A 23855-nucleotide genomic window follows, 5' to 3' on the forward strand; every position below is an offset into this window, starting at 1 on the left:
TTGTACTGCATAAATATTTTAAGCCTCATGCATTTTGCATGGATTTTCAAAGTTTGAGAGCAGCCTCATGGGGTTGGGGGTGGGGACCAAACTGGTTTCTTGTTATCAGAAGCTCAAATTAATTTGCGAGGAAAACCATAGTTTGTTTCGCATGGACTCTTTCCATGCAGATAAAAAAAATAAAAAAAAATAACCTTCCAAGGCCAACCAATCGAGATGCAGGACGACTGATTACAGAAATAAAGGGACTGTCAGTTGCTATCAGTAACGTGGTTGGGGTTTCCAAACTTGGCCTTGGGTAAGTACCTGATGCTCTGCTGCATGTAGCGGTCGGGGTCCTGCGCGGTGAAGGTGGTCAGCGTGGACTCGGGCATCATTCCCTCCTCCAGCCTGATGAGCTTCGGGTTGGGCTCGAAGAAGGGGCTCTCGTTCAAATCCAATACCCTGATGGAAACGGTGGCGGTGGACTGGCGCGGGGAGTGGATGCCTCTGGCCAGGGGGACCTCGTTCCTCGCCTCCACAGTCAGCACGAACGTCCTGCTGATTTCATAATCGATGGGCTGCCGGGCGAAGAGGAGGAGGAGGACGACGACGAGTCGGGGGGGGGGGGGGGGGAGAGGCGTTCAGGGAGAAAAACAAACGAGGGTGAGGGTAAACCTTTGCGGTTTAGACCTGGTGCGCGTGCGTCTATGCAGGGTTGAGGTTTGAAGAGGGACTCTTACCTTGACCACCGTCACCAGGCCCTCGTTAGTAGTAGGATCAGTGGGCACAGAGAACCTGCCCGTGGAATCGCCCCCGGTGATTTTGTAGACAGCGTTCCAGGCCTGGGTGTTGGGTTGGTCCTTGTCAGTCACCGTCAGGTTGGCCACGATGACATTCACCGTGTTCTCAGGCACCTCGCCGAAAAACTGCATGAATAAACCATGAAAGCACGGAGCGACGGGCTGTTAGTGAGACTGCTGCGGTGGCGGTGGGTTAAGGCGGGGGTGGGGGGGGGGGGGGGGCGAAAAAAAGCCCAGCGGTCTCACTCGCACGGCACTACAGGACCCATCCTGGGAAAATCGACATCCAGGGTAACTTATCATGTCGTCATGGCCATCTCATTCGCTGTCCTCCCCTGATAGCGCGACGGCAGCATTACAAATCTCAGTGACTAGCAGGCGCAGCCAGCAAGCGACCGTCCCCGTAGTTGCATGTGTCAACATTTAGAGGGGGACAGAACACTTAACGCTTGGCTGGCTGCTTGTATCGGTATGGCCTCGGAAACGCTGGCCAAGCAGAAATGACGCTCGAGTGCCTGCTGTATGTTCATAATGGGCTAAAATGGTGCCCCCTCCCCCGCCCGCCTTTTTTTTTTGCGGCGCTGATATGAGTTTGTTCTCACCGTGTCGACAGTAAACTCAGGCGGATTGTCGTTGATGTCGGTCACTCGGATGACGGCGGTGGCGGTGTTGGAGAGGCCGTACATGGGGTTGCCCTCGGTGTCGGTGGCCTGGATGATGAGGGTGTACTGAGGCACTTTCTGGGAGGGAGGAAGGAAGGGGAAGAGACAAGTCATTAAATCATAAGCTGTTAAAAAAACTAATCTCTGGCTCTCGTCTTTCAAAATGTGTGGATGGTTTTCCATACCACGACTTACACAAGGATTCAGAGCAATAAAATGAGAGGAATATGCTATGGGAAACTCACTTTAGTCTTAATTACCTGCGTTAATCGCCTGAGACAAAATGCAGGACTAGTAATCAGCCCTTTGTGAGCTCACAATGGGGAACATCCCAGGTTAGTTTAAGAACCCCAAGCCGTGTGTCTGTTCCTCCCTTCTCCTCCTAGTGCCCTTCTGTCTTTGAGTCCCTTTCCTTATACGTGGAAGAATCAGTTTTGCCAGGACGCGGTAAACAGAGGGCTAAAAAACATTGTTTTTCTGTAGTTTCACTTAAGGGTGATCCACTGGAGTCCTGAATTAAAAACAAAATAGCAATCTGAAAATGAGGATGATAAGAGACCTTCGAGGCTTGAATCTTATTATGAGAAATGTTAAAATTATTGTGTCTGTGACACAATGTTGAAGTGGGAGCGAACACCGATTGTGTTCAAATCTTCCATCCAAATGCAAAGCATCACATATTCTGCCCTCTTCGCATATGTGTGCAAATAAAACATTCTACTAACCAGTTTAAAGACTGGAAGGAATTTTCTGAGAGCCCTACATATTATTGGATAATGGCATCTGCAAAATGAAACCACTCTCAACTCAATACAGTCTTTTGTTAATGACGACTAATGATGGCCTTTTTACACAAACCTGATTTATTGTCTTGGGTGTGAATGTGTGTGAATCAGTGCAATTCGTTACGCTGCCATGTGGAAAAGAAAAAAACAAACAAACGACACTTTCTGCATTTAAAGCCACTCGGGTGAAAGACTAGTTGTCGAGTAATGAGAGTCGGGCAAATTACTTCCACAGTGGCAACTGGCGGACATAAAAATGCAGCCCTGGGGTGGAAGTGATTGAGCAGTCACCTAGCTAGATTGCCCTCACTAGAATTGCACCAACTGGCCTCAGCTCTCTGTATTTTTTTATTTTTCCAAACAGCCATGGGACCCAATTAGGTGGAAGAGGGAGTAGCGTTTACAGCACGGAAAATAGAGGGAAAATGCAAAGTAGAGGCACAGCATCAAAAAGAAAATGACAGGGAGGGTAAAAAAAAAAGAAAAAAAGCACTGATCTGTGGTCTGTTCAGTGAATCGCACAGTCAGAGTAAATAAGTGCCATAGAGCCCAACCCTTTCCTTGTTCCTCATTTAGTTTGTAATCAGTAAATTTAACGTTGGCTCATTAATTTTCAGACGGCCTGAATATCAGCAAATACACTCAAGCTGTGCCCTTGCATCCAGCTGAAGACATAAAGCACGGCCTATTTCTGCAAATAGAGAGAACAAACTTGGCTTTTCATGTCAACAGGATGCGAGAGCAACAAACAAATAATCCACTGCAATAAAAGGCTGACGTCTGCTGAATGTCAGAGCAGCTTTTCTTAACATTTAGTGCATTTTAAAGACACACACAAAGGAAAAGAGGTTGCATGGAAAATCAGAGGGAAATAGATACGAGAAGTGTAACGCACCTCTCTGTCCAGCCCTGCCGCCACTGTGATGATTCCTCCTGTTTTATTGTTGATGGTGAACATGTTGGAGGTTGGACTTTCAGGGTTCTGAGACAGGATCTTGTAGCGCAGCATCCCATTCGCTGTTTTGGGGTCATCTTTGTCGACGGCCGTCACCGTCATAACAAACGTCCCTGCGGCAGGGCGAAGCAAAGACAGGATGCAAAATATTTTCATTTCATCTATTTATTTCCTTTCCTTTTTTTTTGGGAAATCAAAAGACGAGGAGTTAATCTGAGATCTGAGCTGCATCAGCACAGCTGGATTTAAAGCAAGGGGGAAAAAAAGACATTGGGTATTGTTCTTCTCATCTGAAAACACGATTGACTACCTTAACAGAGCGGGAGCGAGGTTAAAATGGGCACCCCAGGAGTGACATCAATGCCGTCTGATCCACTAATATTTTAGCAGCAGTGCGTGCAGTCTGCAGCCGGCTGTTTGTTCACACTGAGCAAGGCTTGGTTTGCTGTGTTACCTGGCTTGGATCCTTCTGGAACGGTGCCATTCCAGATCTGGTGAGTGAATTCGGGCCTGTTGTCGTTCATGTCAATCACATTGATCACAATGTCGATGGGGTTTTCCACCTGGTTACCGTTCAGGTCCACTGCATGGGCTCTCAGCTGGTGGGGGGTGGGAAAACACAAACATGTAGACTGTGAAGTGCAAGGAGATGAGATGAGGACACGGAGCGAAGCACTTTTTCAAGTGCAGACGCTGTTAAAGAAGGAACATTTTTTACCAGTAAAATGCCCAAATATGTTGGTTGTTAAGTTCAGGCGTCCTGTTTACTGGCCACAAGACACTTAGAGGACAACTTCAGCTTAAGTGGAGCTGTACTCACTGGAATTTTGGGATCCTTACCAGATCCAATGATAGGAGGTTCACCCACGTGCCGTTAGTAAAACTAAGCGAGAGGGAAGCAAATTCATCTGGTTTCTTTGAAGTTTTGTGACTGCTAATATTTTACTGTTTTTAATTGTCCTTTTTGCTTTAGTTCTAACTGGTGCTGATCACCAGTGCTGCTCATCTTGGTCAGGATGCTCTCACATGAAAGATATTCAGCCTTGTGTTTGTATTTTTGTGGTTATATAAAAGACTAATAAGAAAAGATGAACAAACAGCTCCACATCAGGCTTGTTTGTTCCAATAAAATGTCAATATTAACATGTAAAATATTAGTTCACTGTAAGTGAATGTTACATAAAGAAGCCACACAAAGCGAGTTCTCTTTGGCAAAGGTCGTTAGTCATTAAACGCACTTCCTGCTGGAACATTGCATGAAAGAGACATCGAGTGCCACAAGCTCTGGCCAGCCAGCAGATATTCTGCTATATGCACGAGAAGGACGGGACGCCATCTAATGACAATATCAAATGCTGACTGCACTTCTTTTTTAATTGAGGAAAAAAAATGTTTAGGCTGCACCAGTAAACCTCTCACAAGCTCAGAACAACAAATCAACACAATCCCCTTTTTATTTAGCGAGACTGTCCGACAACAGCTGAGAACGACAAAAGCTTTTAAGCCACCTTTTTTCTCTCTTGATTTTTTGGGTTTTTTTAATCGAAAGGTTTAATGAAACAAATGAACTCTGTTGTTGTTCAGTTGCGTTGCCCACGCTGGGTCAGCGCAGGTTCATTGCTGTTTGGCAAAAATAAATGTCGGATATGCTGCAATTTTCAGAAAACAACAGCAGGGTAAACACCTGGTCAGTTGCCTGGAATGTCCGTCTTTGATCACTCAAATGACTGCAGGTGCTACAGACGCACGCAGCAGCTCTATACGTCTGACTCATTCATTCTAGGTGTCAAGCACATCCATTAAGTCAGCAGATAGTGTAATAACAGAAAGTAGGCGGGAAACTGGCCTCTGCTGACAAACTCAATTACAACACTGAGCAGCCTGTGTAATTCTATACAACTGATATTTCGCGTTCACTTCGTATGATAAAAGGATGAAAATCATGCAGCGCTTCTTATGAAAGTCTGATGTGACCTTTAGGGATCCTTTAAGCAGAGACAGGTGGATGAATACGTTGAATTCTAACAGTTATAGTAAACAACCATTTTGTGTGAAAGCATTCGGAGTTTAAAAAAAAAAAAAACAAATAACAAGAAGTGAGAACCATTCCTATTAAAAGACCACCAAGGGAGAGCGACTCATGATTCACTGTTATTACAATGTACCTAAAACAAACTATTGAACCCCTTGAATTCTTAGACGGATAAGCCAGATTTCCTGGTAGAACCCTGGATTTGTTGAGTCTACGGAGACGGTTTAGGCTGCACATGACCGTCGAGCACATGCCAGCGGGCAGGAATGCACCACTGTGCCAGACAAAGCACATTTTTTGCTCGCAAAAACAGACTCGCAAAAAAAGAAAAAAAAGAAAAGTGAAAAGTACGAGGATGTCGTGAAAGAGGGTTTGTATCGAAGCAGTGGCGGAAGACTTACATGGAAGTTGGGAATGTGCTCCCGATCCAGGGGCTTGTTGACAGACAGCTCTCCGGAAATGGGGTCGATGATGAAGATGCCAGTGGGTGGTTGGTCGGCACCGGGACCCGTCACGCTGTATCTCAGGGAGCGGTTCTTATCGTGGTCTGATCGGATCTGTAGGAAGAGAGATTGATTCCCTTTTATTGACATTCACTCTATTATTGAATATTTGTAAGAACTTATCTACAGAAATCTGAAAAAGTAGTTGTTTTTTTAACAACAAAACAGCTTTATCCACTTCACGATGGAACTGGACCAGTTGCTAAAGTGCATCAAGTCAACCTTAAGGCACCCATATTATATCCATCTTCCCGTTTGTTTTTAATGAAATTAATAAAAAACCAAACAAATAAAAACATTTTGGTCTTGCGCAAAAGATAATGTTATTTTTCACTGCCTTTTGAAACTGAACGAAAACAAAGGCGGCTGCCAGGTGCTCCTTGATTAAACATCTGAATAGATGTGTTGTTACCAAGAGATATGAGTGCCATTTATGATGTCACAAAGGGGCTTATTGACAACATAGAGGCCCATTATTGCTTGATTTGACTTGGAAATACTTGTGTTTCACCAGGAGACATTAAAATAGAACAGAAAATATGTGAAAGGCGAGAGGAGTACCTCAGCAGTTCTTATTAATTCATCATCAGACACAGGCAAAAGTGAAACTAATGTGCTACTTTCTTGTGTAACTTCCCTCTCTTTCATACTGACTAAGTGACTGTGTGACTTAACTTCCCGGCAATCATCCCAATATTTTTTTGGCAAGCAAGTACGTAGTTTAAATTAGTTAACTAAACAGTGCGTACATGTATAATATTGAAGTTCTGCCTCAGCTCCTCTGACTTTTCTGTTTGCTGTGCAAAGAAAGCCCCGAGTCTGCCTACACGGTGGATCTACGCTCCGCAGACAGACCATTTCCTCATCCCGATATCATCCATTTAAGCCCAGAAATGCCCCTCTAATATGGCCAGATTAAATGTAATACATATAAACAGCATGTATAGGACTTAACACTTGGCAGCTTAATGTGCTGTAAAAGGATCTGCTTCTAAGCTGTTGCCGACTATCGCTCGTCCTCTGTCGGGCGAGCACGCTCGGCCGTGACCAGAGAGTACCAGCCAATGATTTCGGCCGCTCGTGTCCTTGAGAGCTGAGATAAAAGGAGTGCGATATCTTGACAGGCAAGCCGAGGAACAATTGTGGCGGGGGAGGGGGGCAAGTGCTCACTCTCCACTTCTAAATAATGCCAGGTTACATTGACGCTGACCACCGCTCAGGAACAAAAGATAAATAATACAGCTGTAAAAGAGCCTTGACCTTTACCAAAGTGCTGTAAATACGATGCGTTTTGCCAAAGGCGTGAAGCTACATGTCTGCAGCCTTCTGAGTGGGAGCTCAGGCCAGTGGCCAGTACAAGGTTGTCATAAAAAGTGTTTTCTTTCAAGATGTGAGAGTCGGCCGTGTGTGTGTGTGTGTGTGTGTGTGTGTGTGTGTGTGTGTGTGTGTTACTGGTACACGTGTGTGCTGGGGTGAACTGCATTACCCGGACAAGCTCTTGTGGGAATGGGCCCCGTGAGTTCTCAGGGACATTGATTGGGGGGATGACCCAGTCTCTCTTCATGCGTTTGAGTTGGCTGCCCATGTAGCGGGATGGAAAGGCTATTTCTTCCTTCAAGTTCTTGGACAGGGCTGGAGGGACAGCAGCTTCCTGGATCTGAGAGAGGAACAGAGAGAGAGAGAGGGAGAGAGAGAGGGAGGGAGAGAGAGAGAGAGAGAGAGAGAGAGAGAGAAAGGATTTAGTTCAAGTGCAGAGTTGTGCTCACATCTGTGCAGTGAAATATATTTATGCAAAGCTGGATATGGATGTGCGAGAGAAAAGGAAAAAAAAAACGCTCCTCTGATTGCCATTTCATTTTGTCCAGACATCCAGACAGCTGTGCCTCTTGGTAACAACGTCAGAATGTCAGTTTGTTCCAGATTTATCGTGATGACCCTCTGAAACTGCTTTATTGCTTTATCTGTTGTTGCTTTGTACCTTTAAATCAAACTTCATTTTATAACTTGACAGGGTTGACAGTTGTTGCAGACTGTTTCAGACTTTTGGAAACAGCGTACAACCTGGCAGAGTTGAAGGCAGCGTGGAAAACTTTGACTTCACACTTCGAGTGAAGGCAACGACTTGTCCGCTGGACTCGCCAGTGCCAGTGTGACTGGGAAGTGGGAGTGGAGTGGGATATTTTGTGAGGGGACGTACAGTATGAGGAGCGGCACTCACTGGCAAGGCTCTTGGGAATGTTTGCCTCGCTAAAGGTTCAGAATCAAAGGCAGCGTGTGCCAACTTCGATAAAAACGGAGCACATTTAATATGACGGAACACGTTTGACACCAACCTCCTGCTTTTGACGACACATAAGAGGAAGTGATGTTGACTGGAAGAAATCGGGGCCGTGATGGGTCACACCAATCACAATGTGGCCCGACAACAGCGAGATGTTGTGTGGCTGAGTTTTGTAATTCTCTAAAGGATCCGGACTGCGGTTTTGTGCGATGCATAAAACGTTCCTCTTAATGTATTTTTACACCTATTCAAAATGCGTGTTCAATCAACAACGCAGTCTGCTGCGACTTCCTTTGTAGCTTAAAATACCCGCAGTGCCGCATGCGATGCCTTGCTTTGAGAAGAAGAAGAAAAAAAAAACGATCAGTGAGGCGACTGGTTGGTGACTGCAACAGCTGCACGCCGCCACCGCCGGGTTCGCTTTAAAGCAGGCAGACCTCTTCTTATGTCCTGATAAAATGCGCCCACACAGACAGAGCGGCTTCCATAATGGATCTGCCATCCTCCCTCGCCTGTAATGAATGAGATTTGAAACAAAGGAGGATGGTACCTGCAAGCCAGACACTAAACACACAGATGGCTCAAATTGCCTCTGCTGCTCCAGAGACTGAGGAGACTGAAGTGGTGCCAGGGAAAGTTAAAGTAACCTTGAACAAAACGAGGAGGGGGACGAAAACAGAAAGAACAATTTATGAAATCCCAATGTGGATGAGTGATGGCGGGGAGTCCTGCCGCGCCTCTTTAAGTGTCTCCCCCGCCGCTGTCGCGCCATCGGAATTCTAATTGAAGGCGAGGTGATGGCGTCTCGAGGACGGCTACAAAGGGGCTTATGCAAACAGAAATTAATTACCACTTTGTAGCCTTAATCACATGACCCCCACCCAACTCCACACCTCTTACACTCAATCCCACGTCTCCCCATAATCGTGTTTGAAATCCGATTACGCCGCCTCGCACACCGGAATCGCAGGGAGGCAAGCCGACGGCCAGCAAAAGGGAGCTTTTGCTCGGAAATATCTGCGGCCGTGCTAAGAGGGGGCGCCGGTGCGCGCAGTAATTATGTGCAACCTGTGTCCCTCGGTGATAAATGGCGTGGTGGGGGTTTGCTCAGCCCACCGTGCATCCATCTGTGGAGCGTTGGAGGTCTGCAGCCATCAATACCCAGCGGACGCCCTCCATCTTCAGACTACGAGTCTCCTTCAGAGTCCAGAGGAGCGATCGTCTGTCTGATGGTCTGAGTGCTTGAGAGTGTGTGGGAAGGATTAGGGCGTGTTTGCCCTTTTCAAAAAAAAGAAGAAGAAGAAGAAGAAGAAGAAGAAGAAGAAACTCTTGTTTCCCCCCCCCCCCCCCCCCCCGACAGACCCAGGGACATTTTTTTCTGGCCCACCGTGGTGGAGATGAGGTTCTAATGGACGTGGGGATAGCTGGCAAAGAGCCTCTCATGCTAATGAGGATATTGTTTGGTTGTCACTGATTAAAATGTTTCCCCAAGGCCGCCGCATTCATGGCCTAATAAAAAATGTAATCGCTGATGTGATTAAGAGATGCGTGATGATTCATGACAATAATTATGCTGCGGGGAAGACAACTCCTTCTGACCTCGTAAACGTGCGCGGTATGGCAAAGTCAATCCCGGGTTTCATTACGGACAAACGGCAGCTGCCGGCAGATACGGATCGGAACTGTTGACTTTCACTTTCAAAAACTTAAGAGAACCAACCCAAAAAAATTCAATGTGAAATTGTTCAGGGCGGGATTAGGTTTGCAGTTGATCTGCCAGCACCAGTGACTAATGGTCTCGGTGGATTCACACGCCTAGAGGAGCTGCTTGAGCAAATGAGGGTCAGCGGCTGGCGACGGTGTTTTGAAAAGCCATGAGATCATTACCAGCAACAAGTTCTGGTCTGGCTATGCAGGCTACAGTGCCCACGGTGCTGACAACAAATACATGTAAATGTCTGTATAAACTTTTTAATCTGTGGTTGGATCTGCTGTGCTGCACATTAAGGAAGGCCACTTATGCCCGACAGTAAAAAAATAAGAAAAAAGGCTTCTCCAGATTTAGAACATTTAGCAAACAAGTGAAAAACCTTCCTGTACTTTATCATTTATAATCTTAAACCCATGGCCAAGATGTCGGCTTAAGCTATTCAATGATAAACGCGTGGTATCAAAATCACTATTCAAACATTTTTCCTTCATCTGGAGAAGAAGAAGGAGGATTTTTGACGGCCTACTTGATCTTTCTCGTGCCAGAGGTGATGTCAAAGTAAGCAGCAGGAAAGATTGAGCAGATCCACTTACTGCAGTGATGGTTGACAAACGCCCGTTGCATCCCATCTGATACCCCCACTGAATGGATGGGAACAGACTAGCGTCTCTGTTATGGTGTTTACGCAAACTGCCATTCCAGTAACAAGCACGGCCGCATTATCGCAATTAAAGCGGAATCACACAACCCAACGGCCATAACACTAAAACCTCAATGATAATGCAACACTCAAGGACTCTTTTGATTTCCTTGTGACGAGGTGGAGGAACGGGAGCGGTGAGCAGAATTCCCTCGGATCCTCAGGCAGCCTCGGCGTTGGCAGATGAGCACACAGTCATCTCGACTTATTGCAGGTGACGGCGCAGCGCGCCTGGCAGCACGCTTGGAGCAGCTTTTTCCCGGCTCGGACAGATGCTTCCCATCTTTCTAAGCGAAGAAAGAGGCGTGTTCCCCTTTTTGCACGGCGAGGCAATAACCTGACAATCGCACAACACGCTTGGTGAAATGGACATTTATGAGGAGCTATTTTGCATCCGTTCCCCCGCAACCCACTGACCATGTTGAATGTACGCCTCTGCTCCAGATAAATTGAGGCATTAAATTTTAATTAGCGCGGATCCATTCAGTCTCCGTTAACACCTGCTACAATTTGGGGAACGGCTCATCTGTGAATGTGCAGTATGCTTATTAAGTGTAAGTTATTTGTGGTGACTGGAGGCTCGATGGTTCCTTCATGTCATGGCAGCAGGCTCAGGCGGGTGCAAGATTCTGACAGCAGGATGAGAGTTTCACAGGGTTTGGCTGCACTTCCAAAATAACCTGTATTTCATTTAACATAGTCTAGACAATGTCTGAAATACATAACATTCAAAAGTCTGGGGTCCCTGATTAATTTCTGCATGAATCTTATGATAACCAGTTTTATGAAATAATGATCTTCAATGCTCTGCGATCACTATGAGCGTTAGTGTTTAATGGAAACAATTTCCAACGTCTCATCAAAAGTGATTGAGAGAATTACAAGTGCGACAAATGCTGTGTGAACACAACAAAGCCAGGCTGTTTTAAAGGGCCTAAATAGAGAATATGTTGCTTGATTTACTCTTTTATGGTTTACCAAACACAACTAATTCAACATTCAACTTCTGTAATGATGGCGGCGCAATACACACTTGATATTCATTCTCTGAATGCAGAAATGAATCAGTGACCCCAAACTTTAAAACGGTAGTGTACAGAAGCTGTAAACCTCTATGCACATGACGTGAGGGGGCAGGTCATACCACAGAAGTGACGAGACGTTGCATATTAGAGGTTTTCACTCTGCGGTAAACCCACAAACCAGCCATTAGCCCATGACTGTACGTCCGCGGGCAGTTGGTGGCCAGGGATTATAAGGGAGGGGTTGACATGTGTTTACCTGCTGTCCAGAGTTTGCCGAGGGTGTCATCCGAACTTGAGTCACCCATTGCTGTTTGGTGTCGATGTCGCTGGCCTTGACAAGCAGCGGCAGTGCAGTCAGTGCAGAGTGCTGGACTTTCCTGGTGGCATAAACCACGCCGTCGGCCTCTATCCGGAAATCAGACGGGTTGCTGCATTCAAATCTCACCAGACCTCCTCGGCCACAGTCGACGAACCTCACTGCAAAGAGACAGACAAATTTAAGTTAAAAAAAAAAAAGCCCAGGGAAAACAAATTCAAAAGAAACAGGATGGAAATGGCTTATGTTGGAATGCAGACAGACAGACAGACAGACAGACAGACAGACAGTCCCACAAAGGGTTTCTGATTCTACTTCTTGCTCATACATTATTCACTTCAAGCTGGGCCCCAGAGGTATTCCTCAAAGCAGGTACAGTAGGGAAGAGCTGGAGGGAGAATAAAAATCTACCCACAAAAAGTGAGCACCTTTAGTGCCAATCAAGTAAAATCCCCAAATTCCTAAAAAACCCTGATGTGTAAATTGGGCTGCCAAAATAAGCTGATGCGCTGGGAGCTGAGGAAAACAAAAAATACACACACACACACACACACACACACACACACACACGTATATATAAGTTTAAAATTTGCTGAAACCTTTATTCCCCTTGCAGAAGCCTTTGTACACAAGCATTGCTCCCCCCCCCCATCCGCCACCACTTCCTGAGCTCCTCGGGAGACAGCGGGAATGTGCGTGATGTTTATTTCATCAGACTGCTCGCACAGAAAACTCACACATGTAGATGGGGTTGCGAGGAAGACAGGTGGCTCATGGGAGCTCGAGTCCCAGCGGTGCCTCGGTGGCAGTAGTACAACACCGGCTCGTGTAAGCCAGTGAGTGACAGCGCGCCACAGCCTACGCGCACTCTCACACAAACACACACCTCAGCACCTTAATGCTTCATTGTGTAATCCCTTTGTTTGGATACATTTCCCTGTCAGGCACCCCCTCATGTTTATACCGCACAACGGAGCATAAAAGGAGAGATAAAAACTCCTTCTGGCCACAGAGATCACATCGCTTGCGCGGAGGCTCGGCCGGCGCTGCTTTGAATTATTAAAGGGGATGTGGAATTACTTAACAAAAGCCTGGGAGGAGGTGCCTAATCTTCCTTTGTGCAGCTACCTTGGGGACTCGCCGATGTCTTCAGAGTACCATCAGCACTCGCACACCACCTTCCTCTGGGGATTTGGGGCAGAGGATGTGCTGCAACAGTTCGGGGTCTAAAGGAAGTCATAAATTTAACCCGAAGGCCTAATTTAATGGATTGACTCAAACACCATGCAAACATTTCTCCTGGAATGCCTCTCGCCATCCTGCTGCTGCATCTCTGCGTGAAGATCGGCTGAATTGTACTTTATTTTGGTGAGCATTTCTGCGGCAGCTTGTTTCATGCAGATGCTCTGGCGCTGAACGGGCCGCAGGTAGAGCATCGTCGGGAAAGCCCATAAAAAGAGGTGGTGTTAAAAAGGAATGAATGCAGAATAGATTGGGGGCTATTTTCCAGCTCCTTTCTCTGGCTGCACCAAGTGTTCCCATACAAACGAGCGCAATTTGAAATGTGAAAATGACTGCCCAAGTTACAAAGAGGGCACAGAGAAAAATAAATAAATAAATAAATGGATGGATAAGTAAAAGCTTGCCGTAGGAAAGGCGTTGACAAGCAGCGCAATCACAAAACATTTTCATCCTGACAAAGATGTCACACTGGAAAAACAGCACAACCGCTGCGGCAAACAGGTGGCGCTGCAATTATTACCACTCGTCCAAAGCAATTTAAACAGTGACAGTATGATAAAACTGGTGCTGTAAAGAGGGCTTTATGCCACCTGAACATTTTAATTCTGCCCAGAATAACACAATGTGGAAGCGCAGCAGTTCCAGTAATGAAGACAGAAGATGACAAGATCTCTCTTCTATGCCGGAATACACTTGATATTGACAATCTCCTTCCTGGATGCCTTTGCTAAATTACCCTTGACCAATTAGCCCCCCCCACACACACACACACACACACACCCTGCCACTTTGAACCTGTAAGAGCTGACATCAGATAGATGACCTTCCCTCCAAGGGTTTTTGCCTTAGAGGCAGCCGCCTGTAAACTCAAAGCCTTGAGGCAATCACCAGCCAGCCCAAGTCAGCAGATACTCGGACAGAGGTAGAATACAGAACAAGGAGCTGTCAAAATCACTCACATACCGCAGAAGACTGTCCATAAATGTATGAACTTCAACTTGGACGCAGGCAATGGCTCAGTATTCTGACAGCTGTGTAATAGCACTTTGGGGAGGGAAGAACCTACTGATCAGATAGAGGAATCAATCTTGACTTGCAGAATGTGGAAAACGTAATCAGCGGGTTTGTTAATTCTGAAATTGGGAGTTGGATGATAGACAAAATCTGCTTTTTTTAGTTTGTAAATTTAGTTGCAATTAAAATAGATAAACCTGAAGGGATGCTTCTAAGTAGTGCCTCGTTGAAAAATTTGATTTCATTTCCTTATCTTGTGTTATCTTGTATTTTGGACTGTTGTGAAACTGTTGTATGATTTGCTAAAAATAAAAATAAAAATAATAACTCATTTAAAAAGGCGATAACAGCCTCCTGGCCAGTTGAAGAGAAGCGGCCATAATGTGCAACCGTGTGTCCCAGAAGATGGATCTGCTCAGGGTTTTATGTTTTGAAGAGTAGCACGCAGGGACCAACAGTGACATCCTGCGTAGCGTATTCTGTGATCTCGCTACACTAAATCCATGTTACACACTGGGCCTTTTGAAATTTGAAATTGCATATATTAGATTTGGCTTGAAGTTGTCACAGTGAATGTGTGTGAACTGCTGCTCATGTGTTTCCGTTTTCTGCTTTTCTTTTCTTTTCTGGCACGTGTGACTAAAATACTTTTATGAGAATGTGCGGCTGTAAACTTGACAACCGGCGCTTCTCTCAAGCATTGTTTTTTTTTATTTCATTTTCCTGCAGAAGTGCCTTGTTGAGCTAAGCACAACCGCTTCAGCCCCACATGAAATTTGGCCACCAGGACCCTCTGAGGGGCCCTTCAATAGTCAGACCCCCATGGAAATCACTGCGCTAACTCCCGGCAGGCGTCACCATTTCCAATGATAATGAATGAGGATGTCGAGCGCACGTCTATTCATTTATCAGGCATACTCTGGTGGCTCAGGGAAAAAAAAAAAAAAAACACACACACACAGAAATGTGTAGCGTGGCACTGCTTCAGCCTGGTCGCTCCCGCTTATCTAGATCTAGATGCGTTGGCTCCCAGAGGTACAAGGCCAAGAGAGTTCTTGGCTGCCACGCCCTATCAGACGTGTCGTCATGGGCACCACGATAAAGGCATTCGGTCTGGATAGAAATGCCGATGCAGCAGACAGGGGAGCTGGGGGTGGGGCTCTTAAAAAAAAAAAGAGAGAAAAAAAAAAGAAGGGGGTTGGGGAGCGGGTTGGAGGGAAAGGGAGAGAAACGGGCCCGTCAGCAGAAAGGCCTGTCCAACTAATGCCCTGCACCGGGGCCCAAAATTACCTCCGATTCAATGATCCTATTCACAGCTCAGAGCCACCATCCACACCCAGTGACAAGCCACACAAAAAACCCAGCTAACCTCTCTGTAGTGCCTGAGTGCCTCCCTATTGTCCACTCCGTCACGTGACAACTTTAACTCAAGCAGACGCAAATAGTTAGCGAGAGACGGGTGGGAGGCAGGAGGGAGACAGATTTAATTCGGTGCATGGAAAACGTCAGCGCACAGTGGCAAAGAAAGTGTTCCGCAATATTGGCTTTATCTCGCCGGGCCACGAGCGAGCGGCCGGGCGCCGAGGCCAGCTAACGTGCCGTAAATGTGACAAAGCTCAAAAACTCTCAGGTGAGATCATCCCAATATAGCATCGCTTATTTCCCGGACATGAGGTCACCGGCGACCTGAGAAATACTCAGCAGAGGTGTTTCATCATTTGGCCGCGGACCAATGCAGACCCAGTCGAACACCTCGGTGGCAATGACCTGACCCGGCCCTGAAAAACCCTGACACAAAGCATTATTCACAAATTAATGCCGCCAGGCTTTAGCTGAGCGGCCCACTCTGGCAATACCGATTGTAAGATTCTTAAGCTTTTATGAGGACTGTACCCTATTTACACGTACATGAAATCCTTAAAAAAACAGGGCCTAAAAATGGCTAATTAATTTCAGCACGTTGACTTTGTGCTTGAAAATATGCTGCAGAGCATTTTCAGTAATGGCCCAATTATTAAACAAACGGCTGAAAGCACAACACACTAATGCTGTTGGTTTCTTTGGGTGGAAATGGCTGCTTACTGTGCGTAATTGTGCATGCATATGCTATTTTGTCTCTCCCGCGTTCCTCTTTTTTCCCTCTGATGCAGTGATTATGAATGCAAATGCTTCAAGGCAGGAGCGTTAACAAAGCACTGTGAAACTTTGAGAGCGTGATTATTTTAATACCAGCTGCTTTTTTTCCCCTGTTCCTTTTTTAAAAGGCGTTATTAGGCAGGCGAGGCAGAGAGACTGCGTTCGTGTCGCACGTTCAGCGTTCAAGCAAACAGTGGCTTAAAAACACGCGTTGATATCAATTAAGATTAAGCTGGCAAGTGATATATTGGTCTAATTACTTCAGTGTGCCGTACTGTTTGGAAGCTAGAAAAATATTTAAAGCCAAGCACATTGCAAGACCTCTATCACAACTACAACCACTACACAAATACACAACTCAACAAAAACACAATGATCAACACAATAGACAGTAACTAGTCATTTTAAAGGGCATATTTAGAGCTCAGAAAGCAAACAGCACACAATGTTAATGTTAATTCCTGTTTTGGGATGACCCACTTGATCTCTTTAACGTCATGGTAGAATCACCGTGAGCTGATCCAGGCTCGGGGCTACTGTAGAAACATGGTTGCACAGGATGACCGCCGCCTTTTCAAGTGGACCCACTCTTATAACAGTGCAAGTTTTCAAGGTTCACGGTAGCTTTATCGTCAATTCTGCAATATGTGCAACACATACAGAGGATTGAAACTGCACTTCTCAAGGGTACACGGCTGAGGCAGAAGTACCAGGGCACCTACTGTAAGTGACAGAGTGGAGTAATGTACAAATAGTGCTTCCACTCCTGTATAAAGTGTCTGGTGCAACCCTCATTATTAGCTCGTCATTAGCAAATGAAAACACAATAGTTTTTAGTGAAGCTTTATCCAGCTTAAAACATCCATTTTATATTGCATTTCACCCCAGTAGAGGCCTTGTAGCATTACATCTCGCACCTTTTGTTGTAACCGACACTGATTTCAGACTCCTCCAACCGTCGCCACGCCTTGTTTGGAGAAGCTGGGCTGGAGAACGAGAGACCAAGGTTTCCTCTGTTGCAGAGAAAAAAGGCTATTCTTCAGAGAAAGTAAACTGTAGCCAAGTCCTGAATCTGGAAGCGATGATACAGCCTTTTGCCAGACTTGGGCCCTCCAAGGCATGTTACTAATGCGCCGCGCACATCAAACATGCAAAGCATTCCGTGGGTATAGCCGGGGCCTGAAATATGTAAAGGATTTGCATGAAAAGACACGCAAGCATTTGCACTGTTTGGCATCTCTGCCAATTAAGTAAACTAAAGTGGCATTCCATCAGCACTTCAACATATTACAACCAGCAGCTGGCTGTTGTATTATGACATTTTCCAGTGTGCGTATTTGACGTGCATTCTTGTCTCCTCCTTCAAACTGGTGCCTCCGTTTTGAGATACATGAGGAGCACCTCTGCATAGTATCGATACTACTTAGCCTCATTGCACACGCTCGCACCAGTTACACGCTGGGAAATGTAAGTAGCGCGGGTGCCTGAATGACTGCGGCCGTATGAGCTTGCTCAATTTCACACAGAGATTTTAGGCGCCCCTTTATCTAGCAAAGTGGCCCTAAGGAGAAGGAAACGATTTTCATTTTACCCGGCGTGCTCTCCAAAGGCATGGCCACCACTTTTGGCAGCTGCTGAACTTGAATTGACGATTACAATGCCAGCAGACATCCACCAAGCCAAAAGTCACCGCCGTTTTACTTTCTTACATCAGTTTGCCTTAATTTATTCATTTATTTATTTTATTTCTTGTTCCCTTCTGCAGCAATCATCATTATAATGGCTACTATTATCCTCTTCGCTGACGACCAAGCAGCCACACTCAAACCACATGCTAGGTAGATACCTGCTGAGCTCTTGAGAGCGATGAAACCCAACTAATCGTTAGTGGCCAATGCGAGACCTGAACCATCTTGCTTTCCCAGCGTTTTTAAGACAAACCTTTTTCCTGTACCAGAAAAAAATGCATGATGACAATAAGGCTCTTTTGAACAAGTAATATTTGACCTCTGCAAATTGGAATTTTCAGGGGGGATGGAGGAGGGAGTGGGGGTGAAAGTGTAAGCAGGGGGAGGGGAAAAATAAATCACAATTTTTCTAACAGCCTTTGTTTGGTAAATGATGTGCGTCTGTGTTTTTCGCAGTACAAAGACAGTGGAGCGTTGTGTGGATTACAGTGTCACTGGAGCCAAGAGCTGATAAGACTAAGCTACATCCTTCCGCAGTTATCAGTGCATAGCTACTGGGATTTTAGTCTGCGAGTTATTGAGACAAGCAGCTTGATGGAGAGGCTTTAGCGGGGTATTAAACTGACCACATTACCCAGATACCACTCTCCTAACACTGCATGTCTTTCTGCCAGGCTCTGAAACCCTTTTGAATGCTAGCAAGTGCAGATTGCTGTGAAGTGTGTCACATGATGGATAGCTGAAAAAAGAGGTACATGGCAAAGGTGACTGGGAATACATTCATGTTGTGTTGAAAATGGCATACAATTCTGATTCTTAAGATAATTTATTTATTATTTTTTTTCATTTTAATAATTGCTTCTTAAATGGATTATTTGCCCAAAATTGGTATTCCATTCATTTAGTATTCATCATGGTGATGTTGATGTAGGCTCTATTGGCATTTCTTAATCCATGTGGCCGTTATGGAGTTTCACAGATGGAAAGAATGTCACTCTATGGAAGGAGCAACAGGCGGAAAGTGTCACTTGTTCTCATACTGCTCACGTGGCGCAATGTGACAGCCTAATTAGACTCAATATGGCAGCAGTAACATTACATTTGAGCCAAAATACCACTGTATTCTGCCCTTTCACTTTCCACTAGACTCCAGACTGTTCCAAAAATGCAATATTTTATCGCCAGTTCAGAGTTTAATGAAATAAAGACTTCCTTGGCCTCCTGCCCTCGAAAAGAGACCATGCTTTTTAAATTGTTATCTACATCTTCTGCCTTCAGTCTGCTCCTGCTGGCTCGGGCTGCTTTGTTTAATCTACAAAAGATTTTAATGGCTAACAGAGGGCAGGGATGGAGAACAAAAGCAGGGAGTGGTATGGTGAAGGAATCTGTGCGAGGGAAGAGGCCAGCCTGAAACAATGAGATGCCCTGAGATTTACCAGATACGTCACATTTTATTGTCTTATTACAAAGGGTGTCCTCTGTTGACCGTACACAACATTAATCTCATTTTAGGTAATGCTCCACCGCCGTGCTGCTTGTGCGGAACTGCGGTGTGGTATTGTAACAGTGTTGTTGTGTGCCCGGCATCTTGAGCAGTCTGTAGAGAAATAACAGAACGGGCAACAAAGATTCATTTTAATAAACATATGCAGAGTTTCATGGCCAGGAGAGGAGCAACGCGTCAAGCAAAGCAGCCTGTTGTTGCCTCGTGGCTACGTCGACTTATTACTGTGAAGCCTTGCGCCTCTGGTTTCAAACTAAGCTGATATTTTGTGATACAAGGCTGATCACGAGGGCCGGGCACTAAAACTGCCTCAGTGCAACCTGTGATGTGACATTATTAGATTCTTTTGATCTTAGAAGCAGCGACTCAGATCAGTTTAGTTCTTCCCCTTGATCATCTGAGTCGAAATGCCATAGCAAAAATGCAACAGACAAAGAAGGACGGTCAGCGATGAGGTAACCTCCACTGGCATGTTCACTGGTCCGTGGAAGATTTTTTTTATACGCGGCAACAGGGTGGGCTCCCTTTTGTGATTTGCTGCCAAGTGGCCAAATGGAATTTACCAACAACTGTATGCCAAATCATTATTCAGAGCTTTTTTGCTAAAAAAAAAAAAAAAAAAAAAAAAAAAAAGACAAATTCGAAGACTTGAGAAATAATGTGAGTGATATAGTCTAACTTTGCTCACCCCAAGGCTGGAGCTCAATATTTACCATCATTCATATAATCAGAGCTGTAGGAATTCCAAAAATACTGACATTAACCTAGTTGAGTCAATGGAAGCACAGCCAGTGATTTTAGAGCTCAGGAACTATGGGACTTATTTCATTTATGGACAACTGATTGATTTAGTCAGTGACGTATTTTCTACAAGTAGTAATATTTCAAATGTAATTTTTGTAATTAAAATAATAAATGAGACTCCCAACCCACAATGTAGGCTAAACACAATATTTCCAAATTCTTGAGAAACAGTCGGGAGCAATCCGTCCACAGAGGGGAACTTTACTGGTGAAAAGACAAAGACAGTTCTCACAAAATCAACCAAGACATGTACCATCCAGTTATGCTTGATTACATAAACAGAAAGTACGTTAGGGAGAATAGATTCCTAAAATAGCCTGATGTTTGGAGTCATCAATTGACATAAAATGAATGAAACACCAAGTCGAGCCAGTGAAAAAAGCCACCATTTACTAGAGGGGGAAGCGACTCCTCTTTATACATGTTGTGCTCACAGTACATCTGCTTTTACAGATCACAAACATAATATGAACCATTACCTAAAGAAATGTTACTAAAATAGTCACATGAATAACCAGCATTGCTGGCAAGGTCATGTATTTATGTTTTGACTGAAGGCACATTTTTTTTCTGAACTGAACTACTTTTCAACTTTCATAACAAAAAGTGAACACACAACTACACATACATTTTATTTGCCGTTTTCTAATGATGGCAACATACATATATATATATATATATATATATATATATATATATATATATATATATATATATATATATATACACACACACACACACACACACACACACACACACACACACACACACACACACACACACACACACACACACACACACACACACACACACACACACACACACACACACACACACACACGGTACAATACACATCTAGTATATAAATCAGATACCAACCTTCCATCGGCAACATTGACCAAGACTTAATAGCAAAGTTAGTGAAAAGGGTGCCATTTGTGCAGCAATTCCATGTTGGCTGGAAATAAAACCTGCGGCTGCCCTGAGTAGCTCTGTTGTCAGTCAAACTCATGCAAATGACTTGCTCAGGTAAAGAGTGATGCGCTCCACTGCATCCAATTACAAAGCTAACTGAACACATACACACACACAGACAAACATTGCATTCTATTCACGATTTAAGCCTTTTTTCAGAGAAAAAAAACCATAAGGTATGGGTGCGCACACACCGATATACAAATATTGCCTGGCTTCATCCCTTCATTTGCTCAAAATAGAGACAGAACACCAATTTGGGTTGGAATCAAAATGTGGGGATTTTGCACAGGGCTTGTTATGCATGTGTATCACCCCACCTGAATTGATTGCAATTGAACAGCATCAGGTGTAATACAAAATCTGCTTGATTACGACTGAAAACTAGCGACCAGCTGCTGGGGGGCCGTTCTGTCATGTGCCACAGTCAAGAGTTCATGGAGAGATTTTGAGAACAAAGCTAATGGAATCCCTGCCTCTTCACTGCCTCTCTGCTGTTTCACTGGGAGAAAGTATGCACGCCGGGAGAAGTGGGGAGAAGGCATGTGAATCCTCTTTGGCGGAGAAACAAAGCAGCAGACAAAGGAAGATGAGGCCGACAGCCCCTGGAGAAGGCTATTATACTGTAAGATCGCGGCTGCATCTCCGAGTGAAAGAAAAAAAAAGATTTACAAAGATGCTTTCACATACATAAACATTAAAAAACAGACTGTAAATTCTCCCCAACCGCCTTCATTACAGAAAACCTGTAAATCGCGCTGAATTGTACATTTATATAAAGCTGATGAAATGTTCCTAGAGGGATTGGATGGCAAATTGTTTGTGAATTTCAAAGCAAAACGTGGCTGAGCAGCAGCAAAGAGGGAAAACTAGGACATATCTTGCAGTGCTGAGAGACATTTGAAAGCATTTTTCCAAGCCAAACAAAGCAAATGAATCATTATGGTGGGCAAACCATTACAGTCACACTTACCGGCCATTATCCTTATGTTACTCACTGCCCTATGCAACACTGACTAATCACACCATCCGAATGCCTTCACAGGAGCAAAACAAACCAACATATAAAAGAACTCACGGCGCCGGAGTCGCTTTTTTTTGGTTCATTTTTTTTTTTAGCATGTCTCCACTGAGCTGCTTGGAAGGATGACAAAATGGTTAAGGAAGAAGAAATCCATCCTCAAAAACAATGACAGCACGGAGAAGGCTTCTTCTTGAAAGAGGGGGATTAGGGCAGCTGCCAATATACAGAGTGTGTGCATTTGCCATCGCACGTTTGAATCAATACGTGTCAAATTCCGCTTGAAACACAATTAGCCCGTGCATAAAGCAGGAGACAAAAGGCACACAGAGAGAAGATTAGAGACAAGCCCAATGCTCCCCTTAGAAGCTGTCGCAGTCGACGCACATACGCAGCCTTTCAGGCGTATGGCAGCTTATAATGTGTCGCTCCAGTCAGAGAAAGCAAACAAAGAGGAAAAAACGCACGTTTGTATGAATTTTACAAAAAAAAAGTTGTCGTGTCAATCGCGCTTTTCCCGCAGACGTCAAACTGCGGCTGAGATAGTGAGCGCAGACCACGAGGGACCTCCGCTGCCACTACCCGCTGCCACTACCTTCTCCCCACACGCAGTGATCGTGGTGATCGAAGGACAGGGAACAGCAGGTTCTTCTGAGCTCTAGCGGTAGGGAAATCACTGCGAACAATTACTGCTTTTCCCAAAGCTGAATCAATCATAAGGAGCCAAAACATGCACACATACAGCTGATAAACAAGTCAATTTAAAAGCGGTTATTGACTTCAGAAGCTGAAGCTGTTCACCAAGTTGTATAAAAATAAAACAAAATGCTGTTTGGCACAGACACACAGTTCAGAATACTTGATAGGCCGTTGGTTGTTTTCTGTCTCTTAATAAAGAAGTTCAGCATTTCATAGTCACTGCATCATCAACTTGCACGAGTGACACATCTTTCTGTGTCATATTCATATGCATTTTTTTTTCTGAGCAGAGGCAATTTTACACAATCCAACCCCAGAAATTGAAGTATTGGATTGATGTTGTGTAAAAATTTTACTCATTCCCTGCTCACCACTATGCCAGCGGAGGCTCTAAGTGACATTTTCTAATCCACAAAGCTGTTCTGGAGTTTGATGTAGAGAAAGAATTCCAGCCAGTGCCAATTTAATGGAGTTCATTTACATCCAAATAGGATTGGATACCCTCGTGAGAAACTAATATGAACGTGGATCCTGGCTAGATGGCCACAGTGGATATTTTTGGCTAAAAACACAATGTTAACGTGAGCTGTTGTGTCTTGCGACTTACTGGGTTTAATTTTCAATAATTTACATGTTAAATTTCAGCATTAACCATAGTGAATAAGTCTAAAGTTAAATTTTGAGTTTGGGTTTTTAGTGAACAAGGTATTTAAAACACTTATTTACAAAAAATAAAAGTAAATGGCAGTGATGGAGTGTTAAAAAAAAGGAAACACAAAAGCTTTAAAAGGTATTTTTGCAGTTTGAAAGGACACACACACACACACACACACACACACACACACACACACACACACACACACACACACACACACACACACACACACACACACACACACACACACACACACACACACACACGCGAGAGTGAGGAATATCCGTCCAGGACAGTGCAAATACCGGTAGATCTGACAGTCTTGAAAAGTTGCGGATACAACATCAGATGTGCGCAATTCGCCT

General features: G+C 44.7%; 1 protein-coding gene across 1 annotated transcript in view; it reads right to left on the reverse strand.

The window, feature by feature from the left end:
• The window catches only part of cdh2 (cadherin 2, type 1, N-cadherin (neuronal)), a 58503-nt gene that overhangs the window by 13069 nt on the left and 21579 nt on the right, over nucleotides 1-23855 (reverse strand). The window contains exons 3-10 of the mRNA XM_076021460.1: nucleotides 11693-11913; nucleotides 7206-7376; nucleotides 5618-5773; nucleotides 3639-3783; nucleotides 3125-3297; nucleotides 1385-1522; nucleotides 723-908; nucleotides 307-560 (exon numbers count right to left, since the gene is read on the reverse strand). Coding sequence (XP_075877575.1) covers nucleotides 307-560; nucleotides 723-908; nucleotides 1385-1522; nucleotides 3125-3297; nucleotides 3639-3783; nucleotides 5618-5773; nucleotides 7206-7376; nucleotides 11693-11913 — 1444 coding nt within the window. The remainder of the gene's footprint in view (nucleotides 1-306; nucleotides 561-722; nucleotides 909-1384; nucleotides 1523-3124; nucleotides 3298-3638; nucleotides 3784-5617; nucleotides 5774-7205; nucleotides 7377-11692; nucleotides 11914-23855) is intronic.

This window comes from Nelusetta ayraudi, unplaced genomic scaffold, assembly GCF_046127955.1.
Source record: "Nelusetta ayraudi isolate G7.1 ecotype Tasmania unplaced genomic scaffold, CSIRO-AGI_Nayr_v1 ptg000011l, whole genome shotgun sequence".
Classification (NCBI taxonomy): Eukaryota; Metazoa; Chordata; class Actinopteri; order Tetraodontiformes; family Monacanthidae; genus Nelusetta; species Nelusetta ayraudi.